We start from the raw sequence: 25,271 nt of genomic DNA, 5'->3' as shown, positions 1-25,271 counted from the left end.
ATTGGATTAACTTGGCACCATACCACGAGAGTACAGGGATACTTACAGAAACACCAGTGGGAGAAATAATGTTATTATACGCACTTTTGCACACCATCCCAAAGTAGAATATTAGAATTAATGCATTGTAAGGGCTGCTTTTCAGACTCATACTGGGGGTATCAGAAATGTGTCAGGGCACATAAGGTGGCAAGTTAATGGTTTTCAGGATCCGTTCTGACCCGTCTGCCCCCTCCACCCCCAGGTGAACCAGGTGCAGGATGACGCAGCGCGGCTGCAGAAGGCCTACGCTGGGGAGAAGGCTGAGGAGATCCACCGGAGCGAGCACTCTGTCACTGAGGCCTGGGAGGGTTTGCTGGGGGCCAGCCAGGCTCGCCGACACCTCCTGCTGGACACCGTGGAGAAGTTCCGCTTCGTCAACATGGTGCGTGACCTCATGCTGTGGATGGACGGGGTCAACCTGCAGATCGACGCCCACGACAGCCCGAGGTGAGACCTGACCATATCTCTGTTATGCCATTGTTCTCCAATGTTGGTTTTATTAAGGTTTAACACTGTCTTCCCCCCCACCCTCCCCATCCTCTCTCTCTCTGTCAGGGACGTGTCCTCTGCAGGGCTGGTCATAGCCAACCATCAGGACATCAAGTCCGAGATCGAGACCCGGGCAGACAGCTTCACCACCTGCAATGAGATGGGACACTCTCTCATCAACAACAACCACTATGCAGCTGATGAGGTATGGGCCATGTCACCGTTACATCACATACTGTACACACACTCCAATCAATCACACACAATTGGATTTAGTCAAGGGATTAGGACAAAAGCTCATGTAAAAGGTGTGTTTATGTAAAAGGTGTGTTTATGCAAATCCAATTTTGTCACATGCTACGTAAACAACAGGTGTAGACTAACGGTGAAATGCTTACTTACGGACCCTTCCCAACAATGCAGAAAGAAAAATATAGAAAAATAATAACATAAATACACAATGAGTAACGATAACATGGTTATATACACAGGGTACCAGTACCGAGTCGATGTGCAGGGGTACGAGGTAATGGAGGTAGATATGTACATATAGGTAGGGATAAAGTGACTAGGAAACAGGATAGATAATAAACCGTAGCAGCAGCATATGTGGTGAGTAAAAAGAGTTAGCAGAGAGCACAGTCTATGGCTTGGGTGGTTGGAGTCTTTAACGATTTTCTGGGCCTTTTCACACAGTCTGATATAGAGGTCCTGGATGGCAGGGAGCTCGGCCCCAGTGATGTACTGGGCTGTCTGCACCACCCTCTGTAGCGCCATGCGATCCAGGGCGGTGCTGTTGCCATACTAAGCAGTAATGCAGCCAGTCAAAATGCTCTCAATGGTACAGCTGTAGATCTTTTTGAGGATTTGAGGGCCCATGCCAAACCTGTTCAACCTCCTGATGTTGTCGCGCCTGCTTCATGGGCGGGTGTGTGGACCATTTTAAGTTCTTAGTCTTACTGACATTGAGGGAGAGGTTGTTGTTCCGGCCCCACACTGCCAGGTCACTGACGACCTCCCTGTAGGCTGTCTCATCGTCGCCGGTGGGCATTGTCCCCGAGTGTGTATTGTGGCTTATGCAGCTTGTTCATGTGATGTTATTGACGTGCCTGTTGACTATCCCATAGATCCGGGAGAAACTGGACCAGCTGCAGGGCAAGAGGGACGAGATCAACAACAAGTGGCAGGACAAGATGGACCACCTCCAGATAGGTATGTGGACTTCAGGGTGTGTTGTTTTTTGTTCATTTGTTTGTGTTAGTATGTTTTAGCACGTGAGTGTTAGTTAGGGTGTTTGGTATGTGTTTCAGCTGTGTTTTGTGTTTTTCATGGTTACTCATTCTGTTCTCTGTCTCAGTTTTGGAGGTGCTGCAGTTTGGCCGGGATGCGTACGTGGCAGAGACATGGCTGGCAGGCCAGGAGCCCCTGGTGCGGGGGGCAGAGCTGGGCTCAAACGTGGACGAGGTGGAGAGCCTGATCAAACGCCACGAGGCCTTGGAGAAGCTGGCCGTCGGCTGGGAGGAACGCTTCACCCTGCTGGAGAAACTCACCACGGTGAGGGGGACAGGGACAGGGGGGGGCAGATGGGAAGGTGGTGGGTTGGACCTTGGCAGGAGTTGGGAGAATGCATGGACTTGGCATTGTTAGGAAGGTAGGGTAATGTCTCCTCCAAACAGCCACTAACCTGGGCTTCCATTTCAGCTGGAGGAGCAGGAGATCCAGAGGAGGAGGGAGGAGGAGGAGATCCAGAGGAGGGAGGAGGAGGAGAGGACGAGACGAACCCCCACACCACCCCTGACAGAAGAGGTGGCCCCGTCTGAGGCCGAAACACATGATGCCAGGTAAGACTGGAGGGAATCCTAGTAACCAGAGATATTTGATGCCCCCCCCCCCCCCTCAATGTCGTTCTCAAGCTCATTCCCCCTTCTGTGTAACCCAGGACCAGCCTAGACCAGACCACACTGAACCAGTCAGTATCAGTGAATGGAGTCCACAGCGACCAAGACACCTCACAGGTGAGAGGGAACATTGAGAGAGAGCTTATCTATATTGAGTCATACTGTATCTAATCAAAGGTTCTTACCTCCTGTTTAATACACTCAAATTAAACTACTGACTGAAATATTTCCAGATTTTCACCTCAGTATAAAATGTTTTTTCATGTTTTATGTCATGTTCCTCTTCATGTTGTCCTGTCCATATATGTTTGAGGAGATTTGAATGAAAGATTTTAAATGTTCTATGTGTGAGAATGTAATGTATTTGACACAACTGAAGCCAAACCTGTAAGTACATGTTAGACGTGAGTCACAGTTTTCCCGTTTATGATATATATGTGTGTCCCTTTGTCGTGTGTGTGTCAGGGTCTGTTTCAAAAACATTAGCATAGGGTAGCATGCTATCTCCTAGCATAAGGACTTCTTAACAATTACTTGTTGCGTCTTTACCTGCAGTCATTATCAGTATCATCAGTGTCAGTGGAAAAGAAAGAGAAACGTGAGCCTGTCTCTAAACCTGTGTCTAAGCCAAAGCATCCGCTGCGTGTGAGTACCTATCCTAGCCTAGCTTCCTCATCCCACCCCCCATCACTGCCTGCGCTCAGCTCCTGCGCTACTGCAGTACCTCCGCATGACCTACTAGAGGGCGCCATCGTCCTCTGGCACTGCTGTGCCATTGCTTTATTTGATTTTGAGAACACACACAGTCCCATTGCTGTTGAGGCATTCATGTCTCACACAGATTCATGATATAATTTGGTGTCTACAGAAGCATCAATGGCTTTCAAGCCTTTCTGGGTGCTGTTCCATTTGTACCCATCTTCAAAATGACCAGGACATGAGTGTTTGTAAGAGGACCAGTAGTTTCAGTTCTAAGCCATTTGTTAGTATGATGTGATGATTGTTGTCCCTAGATAGCAGGTCCCTTGGTGGGGTGTGCCTAGCTTGGTGGGGTTGTTTTGTTTTTGTTTTTGGGTGTTAGTAGGAAAAGGGTTTTGGACGAGAGGAAATGTTGATTTCCTTTCAAATTGAATTTGTTGTTTTGCCAGGAAACAAAGAAAACAATGCCACACCCCCTCTATAAACGTTTGAGCACAAAGCAAGCATGTATCATAGCAACATTATGAGAACGCTTTCTGCTGCATTTGTCATGTTCCAGTAAGGATGTGAGTTGACCCTCCATCTGTGGGGTTGGAGCTGTTCTCCATGTGTCTGTCGTCTGTTAGATTGTCTCTGTGTAGTCCTGTATGTGTTTTCTACATCCTGTTCAAAGCTACCATATAATGCATATGGATATGGCCATTTAGCAGTTGTCTCTAAAGCGTTGATCATTTTGTCAAGTTCAGACAGACAGTCAATGACTGGTATTACGCCGTATTAGACCGCAGCGGTCTAAGTCACTGCATCTCAGTGCTTGAGGTGTCACTACAGACCCCCTGGTTCGATTCCAGGCTGTATCACAACCGGCCGTGATTGGGAGTCCCATAGGGCGGCGCACAATTGGCCCAGTGTCGTCCGTGTTGCCGGTGTAGGCCGTCATTGTAAATAAGAATTTGTGCTTAACTGACTTGCCTAGTTAAATAAAGGTAAAACAAAAAATAATAATTTAGAATCGTTGTGTTCATGTGTCCTGACTGCCATGTGTCTTGGATGACAGGGTTCTGAGTCTGACTCTGTGAATGGTCCGGGGAGAGACAGCGGGCTGGCGTCTTCACGACTGGACCCGTCTGCCACGCTACACAGCAAGGGAGATGACACCGGCACAGACGCCATGGAGGGCATGCTCTACCGCAAGCAGGAGATGGAGTCGCATGCCAAGAAGGCAGCTAGTAGGTGAGACATCGGGACGGCAGTGGGGCAGGGGGCATGGAGGGGCATCTTGGAGTGAGAGTGGGAGTACCCTGAAGGGTAAATGGTGAGCCCTAGTTTATATAGACTCATCTGTTGAAGGATAGGATTAATATAAGCAAAGGAAATGTCAACATAAGAAGTTAAATAGATGTAGGATTTTTGGAATGTGTATTCTATTGATTAAGAAAATAGTATTTTGTGTGTCGCCATGAACTCTTTGATGTCTCTAACCTATTCAGGCGCATGCCTGCGTGCCTTCCGCCAACAGCTTCTCTCTCTCTTCCCATAGGTCCTGGCAGAATGTGTACTGCGTTCTGCGTAAGGGCAGCCTTGGCTTCTACAAGGACCAGAAGAGCGCCTCCAACGGGATCCCCTACCACGGAGAGGTCCCCATCAGCCTGGGAGAGGCTGTATGTGAGGTGGCACACGACTACAAGAAGAGGAAACACGTCTTCAAGCTACGGTGAGAGGAGAGGGAGAGGAAACATGACGGTTTGAATAGAGAATAGTCTTGTAAACTAAACTAAATATCAAGGGATTGTGATGTGCATCTATACTGACCCAACTTTTCTCTTCAATGTTGTGTGTGCAGGCTAGGGGACGGTAAGGAGTTCCTGTTCCAAGCTAAAGATGAGGTGAGTGTCACATTTCAAACCAAACCAGATTCTGATGCTCCTCTGGTGTTTTCCCCCTAGTGAGGACTAACCCTGTGTTGTCTGTCCCAGCCGGAGATGGCCTTGTGGATCCGCTCCATTCATAGCTCCATCCCAGCAGGGTCAGGAGACCGCTCCCCTGGAGGCCCCAGGGCCCTGAGCCGAGCCATGACCATGCCCCCCATCTCCCCCAGCTCAGCCGAGGCTGCAGGGGTCACCATGCGCAACAAGGAGGGCAAAGAGAAGGACCGCGAAAAGAGGTTCAGCTTCTTTGGCAAGAAGAAATAAAACATTTGGAGAACAACAACATCAAGGAAAATGATATTTGTCGAAATTCCAACAAACTGAAACGGGCAGAAAGGAAGCACTCTTGTCGCATAAACACATCGCTCTCAGCCTTGGTCCTAAGGAGTTTGTCAACAACTATGTGGCTCACACAGAGCTTGCTCTTTCCCTCTCTTTTTCAGTTTGTCTTCTCTTTCCCTTTCATATCTCTCTTTCCATTTCTCACATTTGGCTTCATCCTACCAATGTAAGCCCTTGTCCATAGCTTTAATGGCATTTTCAGACAATAAGCTGGGTTTGTTGATCAGTCACTAATAAGAACTCTGACCTCATCGCTGGGGGAACCAAGATGTTTTGGGGAGATGAGAGGCAGGGGTGGTTAGCATTAGCAGAGCCAAGAGGCTATGAGGCCTCTAAGAGTAAATTATCTTCCATTCACCCACATTGGATTCTGTTTTAAAATGAGTTCTGCCTCAACCAGTTTTTAGATGAGCTATCTGCTCTAATGCTGTTTTACCAATAAAAGTGAAACCATGGACCATGGTAGAGGGTGCTATCCCCACGTCCCCTCTCCCAGACTCTCTCTCCTCTCTCTCTCTCCCCCCTCCCCCTTGGGAAGGACCACATCATTTGTTGGCTATTGGCGTTAACATTACCAATATTATTGCTGTTATTATAATTATTATTTATCTTTTTGCTGTTGCAAGCTTGAGGGGGGAAAAAATAAATTATTTAAAGAGTATGTCAGTAGATGTATTGAGTCATGTTGCAAAACAACAATTTGGTTTAATTAACGGGACCATGTTGGTCTTGTTTCTGTTTGTATCATTTTCAGTTTGAGGTGTTTTTTTAAGAAAGCTCAGTAAATTTTAGCAGTGTGCAGTTAAGTGATTTTCACCAGTGCAAAATGATATATATTTAAAGTGGTTTTATTTTAACTTGGAATTTTACCTGTATTTGATTTTGTTCTTCTGCGGGATTATTTCTGCTTTGATTGTGAGTTTCACTGTTTCTTTTTGAATCAGAGAGATGTAGTTTTCTAGTGAGGGTGAGAGTTGTGGTGCTGTGGGTTTCTGTTCTAAATCAGACGTGTCCAGTTGGATGCTGCTTTTTTGACTTAACACACACAGATACACACACTCAAAGAAGTTGTTGGGATGGCTTTCTATAAGGATTCTTGTTTGTTTTTTGGGGGGTTTAATATTGGATAGCTAATTAATAAATTAAACGTTTCTCCTAGATGATTTTCAGACTTCCGTTTCACTCTTCACTCACTTCCTCCTGCTCTGTCTGTTGTTTTGGTATGTGATGACTGGGGCAAGTTAACACTATTTAACGCTGCCAGTGCCCAACATTAGAGAGGATTGTAAGCAGAAACACATCCATGTGGCATGGGGTCGGGGGTGGTCTAGTAGGTAGAGGGGGGTGGAGGGATCATTACAGGTGGGTTAGGGTCGGGGCACTGAAGGGGAGGATGGGTTTAGAGGACCAGGATGTGATGTGCTGGATGAGGGAGAGGAGGAGTAATGAGCCTTACTGCAGACCCACTTTTTAACCCTTTATTAGTCTAGTCATTCCTTGAATAGCGCTTAATCACAAAGGAAGCTTTTTCGCTCGCGTCACAAATCTCAGAAGAATGTTTCAAATGTGCCCCTTGGCATTGACACAGTGTATGTATATGGATTCTGTACCCGGGTACCATAGGGCAGATACAGACAGGCCCAGCCGCAGCAGCAATTGAAGGACGTGAAATGCAGGCAAAACTCTGTTGGATTGGAAGAGGCATAACCATGGATCGCTTTCCTCACTTGATGGTAAACGATAGAGAGAATAGTCTGGAGAGCTTTGAGCTCCTCCATGTGTGGCATGACTTCATGTAGGATTGTACTTGTATGTGTCTCCTCCTTCTTGTTGTCTCCAATTCTCATCTACTTTGATGTTCTAGGTACATGAGATTTCAGCGTAAGCGATATATAGCATGGCATGACACCATGAAGCCCATGCTGTGGAGGGTGGAGTATTACACAGGAATGCTCAGGTGTATCATTAGCAGTTTGGAAAGAATTCACATAGGGCAAAAAGAAAAATTGTTAAATGAGATTAAATTACAGTGAAGATGACATTGATATATAGACAGCGAGTCCTGGCACAGTGAGAGATGTATTTTCTTGTCAGACGAGTGGAAGGTTTCTGTATAAGACGGCTCTAAACATGGCAGAATCTTGGAGCCTCATTTCTTGTGGACACTGGTATCTGTTACTCAGTGGTAGGCTTGTCTGGGGTGAGGGTGTGGCGTATCAAAGCCCTGTTAGGTTATTATATGACCAATGGCTCACCCTAAACCAGAGATGGAAAGAACAAGTGGCTAAGTGTCAGAAATGTGCAGCTTTCCAACAGGCAAGACTATTGAACTATTGGCCTTTCAGTCCAATACAGTTGGTGTGATTTGGGGTAAATAAGCAGGAGGTGGCCCATAATACTTGAGGTTGTAGAATAGGCAGTTGACTGCTTTTGTCTGCCTTGGTTTGTATCCTGAGTTGACTGTCTGGCTCTTTAATCACAGTTCGAAGCCCGCTGACCTGTTCAATGAGGCAACAAAGTCAGCAATGCTCAGAGTAGAACGGAGTGAGCGTTGCTCTGTCAGTATTCACTGTGACAAACTACTACCAGGGCAGTCAGTTCTGGATCGGCCACAGCCCTTCTAAAAGTAGCTTGTGTAGCCCTCTACTGGCTGAACTGCTCCCACAGTGACCCAGTTCAAGACACGAGCAGGTTCCCCAGGCCCATTGAAGTCTCTGAAGATGAGTCTAGCACTGTACATTCTAGTATGACTTCTTATGAATGTTAATGGCTCTTAAGGTGAGTTGGCCAAATTGGCCATGTGATACAAAAGGACATGTTACTTGGAGCCACTATTTCACATTCTTTACACACACACACACTACCTTTCTCTCCTTCTCTCCATCTCTTTCTCTCGCTCACACACACACACACTCCGATATACTAAGGTAGAATGACTCTGGTCTTCCAGCCAAGCAGAAATATGTGGAGCTGGTTGTGATTTGGTTCCAGACTTGGGTTGATGATGTTCAGTCTGTGTGCTACTGGTGAGCGTTGACCGGAAAATTATTGTATTATTGATGATGATGAGAGAGCCTAAAAGGGTTTTGAGGTTTTTGTTTTTAAAAGTTAGTGGAACACCTAAAATGGTCTCTTGGTCTCTTATTAGAAGAGGAAAATAAATACAGTATACATTAAGGAGAGGACTGATGGCAAATTGGAGCTTCCTTTTTCTAGATTTACACAGGAGATGTGCTGTCTCACGGGGGCTTGTATTTCCTCATGCAGTGGTCTGATCTGTTTTGCATCATTTGATTAGCCTATCCACCCACTCTCATTTCTAATTTTTTTGAAGAATGTAAGTTCCTTCTGTGACTTAACTAATTCTGAGTTGTTAATACCACTACTATGATTAATTATTATTATTATTATTGCTACTGTTATTACTACTACTACTGTTACTGCTGGAACTTATTACTACAACTATAACTGCTGTCCATTTTCAGGTATGTCTAATACCAGACCCTTCCACAAGATGTCAGTGTGCTGTGGAGCGTTTTCATTACAGATCGAAAATAATGTTTGTTGACTTGTGTATCTTCATATTAGGAATAATAAAACATGGTTTAAAAGAAAACAACTGGAAGTACAGCTGTGGTGTTATTTATTACGCTGTCAGTTGTTGTCGGTGATCGTTACGGTGTTTTGATGGTAGTAGATTTCTCTAAAGTTATCCATGTATAGAATACATTTGGTTTTTTACACAATTGTGTTCCTGGAGTTCTAGTCCTGACGTTTTCAGTGACCAGCCTATGTGGAAAGGATGTGGAAAGGGGACTCTTGTGGACAGGGTCTGCGGGGGGATGCATGGTGCCCAGGTGAGGCTGACAACTTCCATCACTGAAACAACAGTACTTTTTGATTGTGTGTGGATTCTGTGCTATATACGAGCTCCAAACGTATTGGGCCAGTGACCAACAACATTTTTTTATTGTTGTGGCTCTGTACTTCAGCACATTATACCCCCAAGACATGCTAACCTCTCATAGTTACAATAACGGGAGGTTAGCATTTTTTGTGCGTCTAACTTTGTCACTCATCATTATTCACGATTCATTCAGGATGATCCATAATCATGGTAGCATCCACATTAATGTAGAAGTGTTTAGAAACATTATATTCTTATTTACAATATAAGTCACTACAAAATGACTACATTATTTACCATTTATTTCTATTGGGCAAAAAATAATCTGAAACGCAACCAAAACAAACTGCAAAAAGTGTGGTAATTTTTAAACAGTTCACCCGATATGGATGTAAATACCCTCACATTAAAGCTGACAGTCTGCACTTCAACCTCCTAGTCATTGTATAATTTCAAATCCAAAGTACTGGAGTAGAAAGCCAAAACTACTGTAAAGAAAATAAATAATGGGTCACTCTCCCAATACCATATATTTCTTCTGATTGGACATTAGTAAAACCAAAGTTGTCCGTGTGCGTTCAAGGTGCAGACCTGGAAAAATACAGTCTCAAGCTTATGACGCAGAGGGTGGAAAGGGATTTGGGATATATCCTGTTTTACGTTGGCTGGACTGGAACAAACAGCTCTGAAAAAAGTACTTATTCTTGATTTTCTTTAACTTGGCTGCACATGCCCTGATCTGTGTACTCTTGTAGTGGTGTCTGAAGCACTCTCAGATCATTTTAAAATCTACATCAAAGGCCCAGGTTACAGGTCTTTCATTATTTATCAACTGAACTATTGATCTTCGCGGTCTTCTCCACAAAAACCTCCAGAAGCAACATCCTACTGCAGTCTGCAGGTGTTTGTGGGGAAGAGCAGGAACAGACTTTGTTTGATCACCATTACAGTACACTACCGGTCAAACGTTTTAGAACCCCTACTCATTCAAGGGTTTTTCTTTATGTTTACTATTTTCTACATTGTAGAATAATAGTGAAGACATCAAAACTATGAAATAACACATATGGAATCATGTAGTACCCAAAAAAGTGTTAAACAAATCAAAATATATTTTATATTTGAGATTCTTCAAATAGACACCCTTTGCCTTGATGACAGCTTTGCACACTCTTGGCATTCTCTCAACCAGCTTCATGAGGTAGTCACCTGGAATGCATTTCAATTAACAGGTGTGCCTTCTTAAAAGTTAATTTGTGGAATTGATTTCCTCCTTAATGCGTTTGAGCCAATCAGTTGTGTTGTGACAAGGTAGGGGGGGTATACAGAAGATAGCCCTATTTGGTAAAAGACCAAGTCCATATTATGGCAAGAACAGCTCAAATAAGCAAAGAGAAACGACAGTCCATCATTACTTTAAGGCATGAAGGTCAGTCAATCTGGAAAATGTCAAGAATTTTGAAAGTTTCTTCAAGTGCAGTCGCAAAAACCATCAAGAGCTATGATGAAACTGGCTCCCATGAGGACCGCCACAGGAATGGAAGACCCAGAGTTACCTCTGCTGCAGAGGATAAGTTCATTAGAGTTACCAGCCTCAGAAATTGCAGCCCAAATAAATGCTTCACAGTTCAAGTAACAGACACATCTCAACATCAACTGTTCAGAGGAGACTGTGTGAATCAGGCCTTCATGGTCGAATTGCTGCAATGAAACCACTACTAAAGGACACCAATAAGAAGAAAAGACTTGCTTGGGCCAAGAAACACGAGCAATGGACATTAGACCGGTGGACATGTGTCCTTTGGTCTGGAGTCCAAATTGGCGATTTTTGGTTCCAACCGCCGTGTCTTTGTGAGTTGCGGTGTGGGTGAACGGATGATCTCTGCATGTGTATTTCCCACCGTAAAGCATGGAGGAAGAGGTGTTATGGTGTGGGGGTGCTTTGCTGGTGACACTATCTGTGATTGATTTAGAATTCAAGGTACACTTAACCAGCATGGCTACCACAGCATTCTGCAGTGATACGCCATCCCATCTGGTTTGGGCTTAGTGGGACTATCATTTGTTTTTCAACAGGACAATGACCCAACACACCTCCAGGCTGTGTAAGGGCTATTTTACCAAGAAGGAGAGTGATGGAGTGCTGCATCAGATGACCTGGCTTCCACAATCCCCCAACCTCAACCCAAATTGAGATGGTTTGGGATGAGTCGGACCACAGAGTGAAGGAAAAGCAGCCAACAAGTGTTCAGCATACGTGGTAACTCCTTCAAGGCTGTTGGAAAAGCATTCCAGGTGAAGCTGGTTGAGAGAATGCCAAGAGTGTGCAAAGCTGTCATCAAGGCAAAGGGTGGCTATTTGAAAAATATCAAATATATTTTGATTTGTTTAACACTTTTTTGGTTACTACATGATTCCATATGTGTTATTTCATAGTTTTGATGTCTTAACTATTATTCTACAATGTAGAAAATAGTAAAAATAAAGAAAAACCAATGAATGAGTAGGTGTTCTAAAACTTTTGACCAGTAGTGTAGTATTAGGGGTCTATATAATATTTCAGCTTGCTCAGTTGATATCTTATTTAACTCTACCAATAGATGGAGTACATTAATCAGCGTTCGTTAATTGGACGATTTCTATTTTGAGTAAGCAAATGAAGCCCCCTCATTCTCCGCTTCATAACTCTAATGCAAAGAGGAGGCTTAGTGGCATTTACATGGTGTTGTAAGAGCTTGTAGGCATGATATAAACTAATCTAAATAGTAACGGTCACTTTTCCATCTTCATTCTTTCCGTTAAAGATGATGCAATGGCCATAACGACCTCGAATAATCAAGTGTCTTGGAAACCTTGGCAACTAGCTACATTATATTGAGGGAAATTTAAAAGCGCACAGCCCCCCTTCTTTTAGCTCCCCACTTTATTAACCTATCAATAGCCTGTTACCCAGCGACCGTTAAAGCTCCTAGAGAAAAGACAAGGAGGTCACAGTGCTGTTGAAGCATTCAGCTCTCCCAAGCAAATTGTCTTTGGCATGGTAGCCTACTGATCAGCCTAATATCAACATTTAAAAACTGTAACCTGATTAGAAAAGAAAACGGGAGACATGTTGTATAATGGAGCTAAAAAAGGAGTAAGTTCAGTAGGTTGTCTAACTCTTGTTTTTCATACCTTCATGAAATGTTGATGACGATATGAACGTGTCCACTCTGACCTGGTTTTGAACACTCAGGATCCTATTCAATTAAACTGGTAGCCAAGTTCATAAGGTGAATCATACATAATGTTCCTTGAGTGCTTTGAGAAAGCATATGTGATTTATGCAGTTCGTTTTTCGTATCATCTCACACTGAAAACATTGTTTTCTTGAGTATAAATGGATTTATGCATTCTTGCAGTGATAAAAAATGTGTTTTGATTTACCAGAAACCTAGTGAATGGCTTTGGTTAAATTGGGTCCTTAATCACTCATACTTTATCTCTAGTAAGCAAAAAGCTGTGGGCATGCGTTGCAAGACAATTTTGACAGAAAAGCAAGTACTGGGTTGGGGGCCTGAGCACAGTCTGAACACAGTGGAGCTGAAAGTGCACTTGTCTTTTTTCGGCTTAACAAATCAAAGGACATGGTGAGAAAGGGACTAAAAGGATATATCCTAAGAGGACTAAAGCTCAGGCTACCTCATGAACACAGATTGGTGAACATTCCTAACATCTGGGCTGTATTTAGCGCTATATGGAAAGGAGGAAGGGGAAAATACAATAGGTAGTCGGCCCTTATCCGGCACAGATCTGTTCCCTCTCTACAGCCTTGTTAGTAAGCCTCTTCTCAGAATGTGCTTTAACCAAACCATGTGTAGGCTACACTCAGATTGTATGGACAGCTTTGTTTTTACAGGTTATGAAATCTTTTTTTTAAATGACCTGCACATGCTTTGGTAGAAGTTCAGATCTCATTCAAATTCATGAGTGTAAAAGGGCTATTGCATTTTTTGAAATGCTACCGTCATTGTACTAAGCGCCTCTCTTATGTTCATCACGTTTGCTGTCCTTTCTAAAAGAGTTCAGAGTATTGATCACTTTTCTTTTCTTATTACATTCACATTACATTTTAGTCATTTAGCAGACGCTCTTATCCAGAGCGACTTACAGTTAGTGCATACATTTTCATACTGGCCCCCGTGGGAAACGAATGCACAACCCTGGCGTTGGAAGCGCCATGCTCTACCAACTGCTTATATCATGGACAATGTATTGTTTACCTGTCACATGCAGGTAGCACATACCCCTGAGAGAGACGTTTTAAAGAAGTTTAAAATTGGCTCTATTGATGTATTTACCTTATCATAACCAATCGTTGGGTTGCATAGGCCTATATTGGGTTGAGATTCAGAGGGAGCAGGTTGCTCGTTTACTCAGGTGGGAGCCTAGATGTTGGCATAATCAGATGAGCTGCTTTATAATCAAAGACATTTTATAATTTAAGGCCTGTTTGACTAAATATTACCTTATGTTAACAATAGAAGCGCCGATGCAGAAATGTTGAGTGCATTAGAATTGAGTTATCTCTGCCAATTATTAAAGTCATGCCCCCCTCTGTCCTTGACTTTTCATAAATAAGTATATTTAACACACATCTCGCTGGGCACACACTGGTTGAATCAACATTGTTTCCATGTCATTTCGTCTGTGCCCAGTGGGATATGTTGTTAGAATTCGAGTTATAAGCAGTTTGAAGAGGACATCTCATTCCCCCCCCCCCCCCCTCTGCCCCTCATTCACAGCACTTCTGATGATGGCCCATCAAATCGAAGCTAGGCCTACACCTAAACTATTGAAACAAATGTCACACATATAATAATAGAGTTAGTCTAAATAATAGATTAAATTGACAATAGTCAATTGTGAAATCGTATATGAAGAGATGGGCCAGCGCAGCTTGGAACAGACACAGACGAAGGGGAAACGAATCACCAAAAAGTGACTTCTTCAAATCTTCCTACAGAGTCACATGCAGGTAAGACGTTTTGATTTCTATATAGTATCAGAAAGAGCAGATTCTGAGGTTTCCAAAACACTTACCTTTTGCCAAACAGGCCTAACTCTCAAAATTCAAGAGATGATTTCAAAATGTAACTTTTTCCAAGAATAACTGCTGTTCCATGCGCCCCACAAGTGATGAGCACACAGCAGTATATAGCCCTGGCTACTAAGCAAAGAAACATAATACAACTTAAAATATGCTATTCTGTTCTTTTGAAATACATTTTCTTAGTCCATAATGTTTCTTAAAACCTGCCAAAACTAAATTATAATGGATTTATTTGTGATGGATTTAACACTTAAATAGTTTTTAATTATTATTATTATTTTTATATATATATATATATATATATATATATATATATATATATATATATATATATATATATATATTTACAGATAGCCTACAGTAACATAAACTAATGAAAATGCTATTGTGTTCGTTCAAAAAAAATAAGTGTATTCTAATGTTACCCATGATCTTCATAAACACAACCAAATTATTATTTTTGCAAAGCACATATGAAATGTAGGCTATTTATTAGACTGTTATAATGTCAAAATGATTGGTCATTGATTCAGAACGGGATGGCTCGAGGCCAGGCTTTTCTAGGAACATCTTAGCTGCTGACCACATAAGGTTTTAGAATGATGCCCATTGTTGGGGTTGCATGGCAGTCTTTTATGGTTTCATGTGTGCCATGTATGATTGGCACAGGCAGTGCCATTTCTAGGCATAAGCTACATAAGCAGCCGCTTAGGGCCCTGCAGCCGCTAGGGGGCCCCCAACCCCAAAAAATAAAAGTCAGTCGGGGTCTCAACTTACTGTTAGTGTGGATAGTAGAATACACAACGTGCAATTTCGAAATTTGGTTGTCCATCAGCAGTTTTCCTCTTGTTATGTCAGTCACTGACAGTCACTCAATTAGCCCATGTTAGCTAACATTTTATAGATAGCTGGCTAGACTAACTTACCTAGCAATCTAAACATTGTAGTAATCATGGCACACAAGGCATGTGCCCAGGGACCTTGACCTCTAGGGAGTGCCGGTTGATTTAGTTAGTCACTCTCACTCAGATATCATATGAACATGGCATAAGTCATGGCAAAATGTGTACAATTGCGGGAAATTAGCTTTAAAACTTAAATGTTCTCTCCATCTCTTGGCAAAATGTGTAGAACGGCAGGAAATTAGCTTTAAAACTGCACATTTTTCTCTCAACCCCTTGGCAAAATGTGTAGGATAGCAGGAAATTAGCTTTAAAACTGCTAAATTCTTGTAGAATGGCAGAAAACTTGCTTTAAAATTGCAACATTTTCTCTACGCCCCATTGCAAATATGTAGAATTGCAGGACATTAAAGATACAGTCTGTGATCTTAAGCACTTACAAATTCGTAAAATATTGTACAAATTGGAATTCATAACATATCATACAAAATGGATGACATAGTAGGCCTACACAATTGTGAACAATTTTCAGGGACCTGTTTGGCCCTTCAGCACTACTTCCAGAACTACTGGCTGAAATTATACAAAACCTCAGTAGCATCACTAACTTTAAAGCTGCACATTTCTCTCCACAGCCAATAGGGGTGCCACTAAAATGTTTTGCCTGCGAGGTGAAGGTGCCCCCCAACCAAATCTCGCTTAGGGCCCGGCCCCAAAAAAGCTAGAGACGGCCCTGGGCACATATGTGATCATTAATAGCTCTCCAAAGCCAACTCCCCTCTGCCAGAAAGGGGTGTGTGGTTCCATTGATAATCACAGGGTGTAACGGTGAGTCAGTGTGCACGCCCATGTGAACGGCGACGGAATCGCATTTGATGTGTTGGAATTTGCAGCAACAAAGTCGCCATATAATCCAGCAGAGACGTATAAACACTGGCTGGAGTACAGCTCTTTCGAGGATTGTTCTCTGAGAACTTTAACTTTTTAAATAATCGGCAATTTGATAAGGTGATATGCGCACGGCGGGCCCCTGGGGCATAGGCTATCCCTTAGCCCAAAGGCCAGCAGATGGCGATATTCAGTCGTGTCCATTTTACCGTCCAAACGCGTTGTATGCATCTGACAATACACTCTTATCCCCCGTGGACCGGTTCATACCTAAAACATTATCCATTCAGCTGCAAAGGCATCAATTTCCTCCGTAACTATATTTAATGGCGAGAAGGAAAAAACCTGTGAAAATATGCATACTTTCTTAATGAAACACAATTTCCCACCACCATGCTAGTGGCTAATGCCTAGGAATTCTAGTCCCAGATGTTGGGTATGGCCTTCAGCTAATCAGGTTGCAGCAATCTTGTTTACCCCTGGTTTAATGCAGGGCACAACATCAGGAAGTAGCATTAGCTACTACTGGTGGTGGAAAATTGTGTTTCATAAAGAAAGTACACATATTTCACAGTTATTTTCTGCCTTCTCGCCATTAAATCTAGTTAAGGAGGAAATCGAGGCCTTGCAGCCTGAATGGAGAATGTTTTAAGTACGAACCGGTCCACGGGGGTTAGGAGTGTATTGCCTGCTGTATACAATGTGTTTGGACGGTAAGATAAAACCAACAATACCAGCTCAATATCTCCATCTGCCGGCATTTGGGCTAGCTATCCCTCAAAATTGTAATACGCGAAATCTTGTGCCGGAGTTTCTAGCTCTTCACGACTAATTGAATGCACTCAAAGCAAAGTAAGAAAACGAGAACAAGAAGGGGTGTAGCGTATCTCTCTGATTCTACCATATCAGCACATTGTCGCAGTAGCAGCCAATGGAACACGCTGTCAAGTGAAGTGGTTATGTTTTGTGATGCAGGCACCTACGCGTCGCCAAGCACTGGGACTTCTGGTAATAGGCTATTTACGCAACCTCGAATAACCGAGTCCTGCTCTGGGCAGATGACGAGGGATATTTTTGGTGAAAGTCAGGGCTGTCATAACGGATATCGGGAAGCTGGGAGGTAAGCGGGTCTTTGGATCTATTCTACCTTCTTGAATGTTTCGCACAGCGCCTATAATACACCTATTATATAAAATGTAGCCTAAGGTATCCTAGAAGTAGGTTAATAGGAGTACTGCGGAAAACCGTCGCTCGACAGTCTATCTCATCTTGCCTGGAAACCAGACGTTGAATTGCATAGAATTCTACGTCGGGCAAAAATGAGCGTTTGAATCAGGAAAGTTTCCTCTCACGACCTCTACAAGTCAGAATGTTGAATAAAATGATATTTCAACGTACTTTACCCTTTGTCAATGCGGTTTGTCCATTTGGCGGTAGGAATGTGAGACAATATATCCACAGGAAAGTATAACTAGGCTACATCAACTTTTCAAAGCACTGGTAGTACAGTGCACAATATAAAAAATACATGCGCAGATGCATGTGTACATGTTTACTTGGTTCTGCTTCAGGTGATATAATTCTAAATGCACTAAGACCACTTTTAAAAGTGTATGTAATTATACTTTCCTGTGGATATATTGTCTCACATTCCTACCGCCAAAAGGACCAACTGCACTGACAACCGGTAAAGTACCATAAAATATAATTTTATGTAACACTCTGGCTTGTAGAGGTCATGAGAGGGAACTTTCTGGATTCAAACGCTCATTTACATTTCTGCCCGATGTAGACTTCTATGCAATTTAACGTCGGGTTTCCAGGCAATATCTCATCAACTAAGTGGCCTATCAGTTTTACTGACAATGTTTAATCTGACCAAATGGGAGGACTCATCTTATTATGAGGATTCCACCTTTCAGTTAGCCCAATTAGTCATCCCGTTTGGGAGTGTGTGATTAGGGAACATTTCTAACAATATAGGAAGTCATGAATGTGTTGGGGGATGAAACATTGAGAATCTCGATCCTGTTCCCTTTCTCTTCTCTCTCTGATCTTGGGACAGAGGTGGATTTTTGGTAATGTGCTACAATCCTCCAAAATCAATTAGTTGTATATGTTTATGCAAATTCTGCTGCTCCAATATTGTTTACCAAACCTCACACTTTCACACTACTGTCCAGCCCTAGCGGAGTATTCCCTCATTTCTCCATAATAGGTGAGGATTTTTGAAATAATTTTTGGCAGGGTTCTGTTTGTATCATGAGAAAGGAATCTAAAATACCATCCAAAAATCCTTCAGCTCCACTTTCCTTGAGAGTCTCATGAAAGGAGATGTTTTATCTGACGCCTCGATCACACCGACAGTGTGGTTGCGTTTGAGTACACCAGAAGTACATTCATTTCCAATGGGACGCTGCGTTTGCCTTGCAGCATTGCGTTGCAGAGGCAGTTGCAGTGCATTCTGTGTGGCGCATACGTTGGATTTATCGAACGTCTGCATCAAATTATATGTGTAGACGGTTTGACAGAAATGGTAGCAGAAGGTGAATGTTTAACTTTTGTTGCACACACATCCAGATGATGCTGCATACCACTTTGTGCAATGATGCTGTCGGTGTGATCGAGATGTAACACCTGACTTCTTTCAAGTAGACCACAATTCTCCAGCCCTGCGGCAGTGAAATTCTTTCAAACGCAGAATGACGTTATCATCCCTTCAGCCGTTGAGGCCTGTTGTCTTTCACTGGCCTCCTGTGACAGAACAGTTTGAATGGTGACACTGAGCATTGTTCCAAAAAGTGCTTGGTTGCGGTCAACAGTATGTGCTGGGTGAACAATGTCCTCCTTAGACCTCTGACAGTGCTCTTTGTGTGAGCTCTCATTGGCAGCCTGGGCCAAAAATGTTGTGACAGTATGTTCCATGCATTATCTAACAAATGAACAAGCTTTAAGGGCTTCACCAAGTGTTATGCTATCTCAGCTACGGCAGTTAAAAACTGTCTGATAAGGCCTGGTCATTTAATGGATTAAGATCACATCTTGTGTGTTGAGGAAACAAGTTGAGACTCAAGAAGCTACATTTTTGGATAATATGAAAGGGGCATGTCAAAACAGACCCTTCTGATTCCTATGTTGATGTTTCCTGTGTATTTTTGAACCTGCTTGAAAGTGAACGTGATTATTCCGTTTCTCAACTGGAACTGAACTTGGAAAATACAATACATGATAAAATGGCAGGAAACAAAGATTCATATGTCAACATATTGTACAACACCTGTCAAACTCATTCCACGGTGCGCCAACTGTCTGTGGGTTTTTGCTCCTCTCTTGTACTTGATTGAATTAAGGTACCCTCACCTGGTTGTCTAGGTCTTAATTGAAAGGAAAAACCAGGAGACACTAGGCCCTCCATGGAATGAGTTTGACACCCCTGTTGTACAATGACCCAGCTTCTGACAATGACCCAGCCCATGATTTGGACATGAGGCACCTCGTTGCTCAAATTCTGGCTGCTTTTCAGAGACAACCAAGGCATATCACAAGATTGTCTCCACAACCTTGGCTCCTATCAACTTGATAAGTGGCGTCCCACACAACTCAGATGGCCAATGTGTCTGAAGTAACGGCTCAGGGAAGCTGTCCCTTAGCTTAGACCTTAGCTGTGCCAGTTGCTGTATCTGTAGTTGGGGTTTATAATGGTCAGCCTGCCCTCTAGACGGTTGCAGTTGAGCAGTCGTCTCACTTTGTCTGAACCGGAACAAAATAACCTAATTTAATATCATGTGACCAGTATCTTTAAACCCAGGGGTCTGCCAAGGTCTTGGCCCCTTTGTTATGTAGGCAAAGCATTCATTAAAATGTGCTTAACACTCCAGTTTGGAGAAGGACAGGCCTTGGAAACTGCTTACAATATACAAGAGCTCTCTCTCTGTGAATGTGTGTGCGTGTGTTTGAGGGAATATGCCTAAATGAAAGGGAAAGAGCGAATGTGTGTTTGAGCATGTTAAATGTACATTAAGTTTAAACGCAGTATGTGTAAGTCATGATAACCTGCTGTTACCAGGGTTAAATACTATTGACCTGCGATAATGGTGATCTGTTAACTCTGACAAATTGATTTTATGGAGGCAAAGGTATTTCATTAGTCAGGCAGGCTAATGTATCCATCTCATTACAATATTTTGTCCAAACCTTTTCAGTGATTAGATAGTATCCTACTACATTATTACATTATATAATCATCCAGATGCTTCTTTTACCCTTCTAATTTGAATTAGCTAGATTGACCGTGTGCTTTAGACCGTTGCAAAGTATTCACGTACACAGTCTGGGTTCACAATGGCAGCCCTGAGAGAGGCTCCCTAACTATGGCCAAACCAAGCAGAGTGCAGATAGATGAGGCGGTGCTCTCTCCCCCTCTTTCTCAATGTCAGTCATTATCTCCACAGACCAGTGATTCAGTTGGCACTGCTACCCTCTCTCTCTCTCTCTCCCTCTCCCCTCCTTTCTTTTTCCCTCTCTCTCTCTCTTTCTATCTGTTAGTTAACAATGTGTGTCTGCGCTATTGTGAGAGGCATCTGTCACCACCCAGAATGCACTATTTTCATGCTCAGTAGAGCCCCGATCAAGTTGGTTGGACCAGCGCCTCTCGCTCTGCAACCCTGACATCATGTGACATTATATTGTTCCCCCTGGTTCCTTTTGTGGCTTTAATTCAGTATTACTCTACCATTGTTTACTTTGTATGCACGTTGAGGTCAGTTATTGTGTTCCGTACACTGGCAGAAGGGAGGCGTTGTTTTGTTTTTGTTGTAGAGTGATCTATGCACAGTAGCTGACAGCAAATGTTAAAGTAAATCCTCTGTGAGTTACTGATGCTCAGGCTCCTTCTGTGCATGCAGTGGTGCAAGTTCATGTCAGCGGCATGAAAGTCGTGCCCTCTCTCTCATACCCAGGTTCTCCTGCTCTGCTTGGCCAAGCCCTGTCTATCTCCTGTGCCCTCAGGGCCAAGGCCCTCACTGAGCAGCAGCACTTTCATCTGCCTCTATCAGACTTGCTGTCTGCCAGCCTGACACACAAACACACCTGCCTCACTAAAGCTCCCTAAATAGGTTTAAACCAGGTTAACCTCTCTCTCGTCCTCTAGGCATGCTACTAAAAGTGTCCTCCCTTATTCATACCCTCACACTCACATATCTCTCTATCACTCCTCAGCAGTGGATCAGGATGAATTCATTCCGGGATTCATCAAAACTAGAAAAGCGTTTTTCCCACGCTGCATTGCCAACAACAATAGACTGAGTAATTATTTTATGTCCTTTCCTCAAATTATACGATGGAAATATGGGTTTATTTTATCTCAACCTATTAAACTCTATGTGTTTGGTCAGTGTAAATAACTTTTTCAGAGATGCTAATCAAATTAGACCGAAGGGGTCCCTGGATTTTTACATATCAGTTGTTTTATGCTAGAGTTTTCCCCTCCTGTATCAACGCTTGAGTATTTATTTTCCCTAGAAATTATGTTTCAGAACATAAGAAGTGATGTTATGTCATGGCAGAGGATTATTCCTCCATGTTTATACAGCATGCATTTTATAACAAAGGTTTTGTAATAGTTTTCTATTCTAATGGCTTTCTTCTGCTTCTTTCTGCAGTTGGAGGTGATTAACACTGTGGACATAATCATTTGACCTCACTAAGAAACCTCCTCAGCAGCCAAAGTGTCAACCATACATCCTGCTCACTAAAGCGCTATTCCAAGAGAGTGATGTGGACTTTCATTTTGGGACTGTTTGGGACTATTCATCAGTAAAGCTGACTGTAGAAGTAGCAGTCCTCCCTGATCACCAGACCTGATTTGACTATTAATAGTTTAGCCCAGCCAGCCAGCCTGGTTCCTTCTCCCTGTGTCTGATTCAGAGAGGAGCTCTGCCCAGCCTCTTCTCCCCACCACCTCCCCTCACGTTGTTGCAAGAGCTGAGTCTCTGCTGCCCAGGGAGGGCTCCCGACATGTCCACCAAGGCGCCCATCTATCTGAAGAGGCGGAGCAGGAAGGGGAAGAAGGAGAAGCTGCGGGACATCCTCTCCTCGGACATGATCAGTCCTCCGCTGGGGGACTTCCGCCACACCATCCACATCGGCAGCGGCGGGGGGGAGGACGACCTGTTTGGGGACCTGTCCTTTCTGCAGGGGAAGTTCCACCTTCTCCCTGGGCAGCAGGGCCACAGCCTGTCCCAGCGCTCCTCCATGTATGCAGAGCCCTTCCAGTTCAGCCGTGCTGCCAGCGTCAGCGGATACACGGCCTCCTCAGAGAGCTCCCCCCTGCTGAAGAACGCCCTCTCTCTGCCAGTCATCGAAGGAGTGCAGGCCATCACCCTACCAGTCACCTTTGCACCCTCTTCCGCCCGCCCCCATCCGCCTCAGAACGCGCCCCCTCCACCCAAACCTCCCCGACTGCACCTGGATGACAAGATCCTGATGTCCCATCACCCAGGCCTGGACTCCTCTTCTCCCTCGGCACAGTCTCCCAGCAGGACGTCCCAGTTCTGCCCGCCCTCCCCCAGGTTGTCATCAGACGAGGATGTGTGTATCCAGGACCCCTATCTGGATGATGGGGGCCAGGAGCGCCCCTACCTGTCCCACGCAGGCTCCCTGCTCTCCCTGCACCTGGACCTGGGCCCCTCCATCCTGGACGACGTGCTGCAGATTATGGACAGCCAGCGCCTCAGTGGCTTCAACGGAACCTGTCTGCAGGGCGCGCGGCAGGAGCTCTACACCTGACCATGGGAAGCCCTCGGCCCTCTGTCCCTTTACTGACCTTCTTAGTGTATAAGAGGAGGTTCTGACCTCAACCAAGCCTTGCTGGATTACAAGGCTGGGTTTGTACAGTAGTACGCTCATATGAAGTGCTTTTTTCTGGAACTTAACTTCAGTTGCTGTTTAATTGATATTGAATATCTTTCTACACTTTTCCATGTGAATTACTTAATATAGTAAGTAAGAAATTAAGTGACATGACATGAGCCAAAAGCTGACACTGTTAAATCTCCTCTACCCTTCCTCCAAAGAGGAAATGAAGAAACTGGTGAAAGAATATACTGCTGGACAGGAACTGCGGTCAGCATGTATCTGACTGGGATCATATTTCTCAGTGGGAGTGATATGGTATTGTAAAACCTGAAGGTTGCTGTTTGATCTTTTTTTTTTACTGCACCTGAGCTGTAGACTACTGTCCGTGCTCCTGAGATCACAGTTTGGTGTCTGTGTCACACAGATTTATCCAGCTTACAAAGCTATTCTGGAACTGACATTCTATTCAGACCCTACTTGGTTTGGTTGGGGACATATGATCAAAGACACATTTATGGAAAGATGAACTATACAACAGTGAGGGTGTCATATCTTCAAGGACAAAGAGCCAGAGTGGTAGAGGAGGTCACCTCCCTGAGTCAGCTGTCTCATTTTCCAGCTTTTGTTATTTTTAATGCAAGAATGTGAAAGCTGTAACTTTGTATCAGGAGAGACAATGAGTGTTGGAGAGTTCAGTTCCATATCTGTTGACTTTCAAGCAGATCTACAGAGAGCTGCTTTTACTGGCCTTCATGCTCTGGTAATTGAGATGTTGGACACGTTTGGAGTAGTGTTACGTTTTCATTCTCAACCTGAGACCGCTCATAAGGAGATTATCTCACCGCTGTAGCCCTCCAAGTTTCCTTGTGTTGCTCAAACTATCTCTGTAACAACACAGAGAAGTTCAGAATCAGACTTTTACCAATGTTATTTGGAATTATTGTTAAAAGATACAGATATAGGATTTTAATTTGAGCCAATTTGCTGCAACAGGAAATGTGAATTATTATGTGGATCATAATTCATGGACATTCTTGTAGGGGTTGATACATTTTTCAAGTCTGAAATTTCTAAGTGGAAATTACAAACTAATACAATACAAGGTAGAGTTGCCAGATCACCATGTGCTTCAATTTTTCAATTTCAATATTATATTAATTAGAATGTAGCAATCAACTGGATAATAATGGGTTATGATTCTTCATAAACCCAATAATAAATGCATGATTATTTGCACCCAGAGGTGCATGGATTCACTTTAACATTGTAGAAAATATTTTGGATGTGAAACAATAGATAATATAATTTAGAACATACATTGGTTCTTTGATAACGGTGGACCAATGATGGTCAGGTTTACCTTGAGGATGGACCAATGGCACAAAACGTTGGATTCCCCGTTAAGACATTATACCAAGCAGAGATACCATATTGTAGGAAAACAGACTACATTTATGCATAAAGCTTAACAATATAATTATAGTCTCATATTAGATTACATTTCTTGATACTTTACATTGACAAACTCACTAAAGCACTATAAACCCATTCCTGCACAATAAAATGTTAACATTTACAATAAATCTGTTGGCAAGCATTGTAACAGCATAGTTCCATGAATTACACCTTTTAAACTGCTCTATCATTTATATGTTTACTTTTGGATATCAACTCATCAGGCCATATCTATCAACATATAATGTTATTACTCCATAAAATCCACCCTGTGCATGGTTTATGTGATTTCTAAATCAGCTGGAAAAGCACTTGGACTCCATAGCTGACATGTTGGGAAGAGGACTGTATTAATAGACATATGCTTCAACTCAGAGAGAGAGGATCTACTGCAGCGGAGTCTGTCCTGAGCCCGAGCCTGGTCCAGACACTGGAGCTGTCCTGCTGACCGTGGCCAGGCCAGGATGGTGTTACGTAAGGCTGTGTCTGTTTACTCTGGAGCTCTGCTGACAGACATGCAGCCAGCCCCTCAGTACAGTACACCAGCCTCTCCTGCATCGTGGAGGACTGTTGACGGACTGATGTTGACACTAATAACCTTCCCTGGCTCCTCCAACTGCTATTAATCATGATTTTTACAATCTAGTTAGTCGTATACTGTACATAATGACTTTATGTGAACATACTTTGGTCTTCCTTTTTTAAGCTGTGATATATGGTATGCCTCCTACGTTAATTGAACTCAAGTTATTTTGGCATGTTTCACATTGTATC

General features: G+C 43.3%; 2 protein-coding genes across 5 annotated transcripts in view; both read left to right on the top strand.

Annotated features, from left to right (window-relative positions):
* The window catches only part of LOC311143215 (spectrin beta chain, non-erythrocytic 1-like), a 59,778-nt gene extending 53,209 nt beyond the window's left edge, over positions 1-6,569 (top strand). Inside the window, exons 28-38 of one of the 3 annotated variants that reach the window (XM_084179018.1) lie at positions 245-489; positions 598-736; positions 1,659-1,743; positions 1,889-2,085; positions 2,233-2,372; positions 2,471-2,546; positions 2,985-3,074; positions 4,186-4,361; positions 4,669-4,842; positions 4,972-5,014; positions 5,105-6,569. In XM_084179018.1, coding sequence (XP_084035144.1) covers positions 245-489; positions 598-736; positions 1,659-1,743; positions 1,889-2,085; positions 2,233-2,372; positions 2,471-2,546; positions 2,985-3,074; positions 4,186-4,361; positions 4,669-4,842; positions 4,972-5,014; positions 5,105-5,320 — 1,581 coding nt within the window. In that variant the 3' untranslated portion in view covers positions 5,321-6,569. Of the gene's footprint in view, positions 1-244; positions 490-597; positions 737-1,658; positions 1,744-1,888; positions 2,086-2,232; positions 2,373-2,470; positions 2,547-2,984; positions 3,075-4,185; positions 4,362-4,647; positions 4,843-4,971; positions 5,015-5,104 lie in introns of all 3 variants that reach the window. The other 2 variants (XM_084179017.1, XM_084179016.1) reach the window with 2 other exon arrangements.
* Positions 6,570-17,181: 10,612 nt separating this feature from the next.
* On the top strand, positions 17,182-24,680 carry LOC311143222 (cdc42 effector protein 2-like). 2 transcript variants are annotated; one of them, XM_084179027.1, is made up of 3 exons: positions 17,283-17,307; positions 21,405-21,491; positions 21,848-24,680. In XM_084179027.1, the coding sequence occupies exon 3, from the start codon at positions 22,203-22,205 to the stop codon at positions 22,971-22,973; it is 771 nt and encodes a 256-aa protein (XP_084035153.1). In that variant the 5' UTR covers positions 17,283-17,307; positions 21,405-21,491; positions 21,848-22,202; the 3' UTR covers positions 22,974-24,680. The 2 variants fall into 2 exon arrangements, with proteins under 2 accessions (XP_084035152.1, XP_084035153.1); XM_084179026.1 differs by lacking the exon at positions 21,405-21,491 and having other exon boundaries at positions 17,182-17,307.
* Positions 24,681-25,271: the final 591 nt, after the last annotated feature.

Source organism: Coregonus lavaretus, assembly GCF_964263955.1.
Source record: "Coregonus lavaretus genome assembly, chromosome: 15".
Lineage (NCBI taxonomy): Eukaryota > Metazoa > Chordata > Actinopteri > Salmoniformes > Salmonidae > Coregonus > Coregonus lavaretus.
The sequence above is the reverse complement of the archived record's forward strand: the minus strand, read 5'-3'. Positions and strand labels throughout refer to the sequence as shown.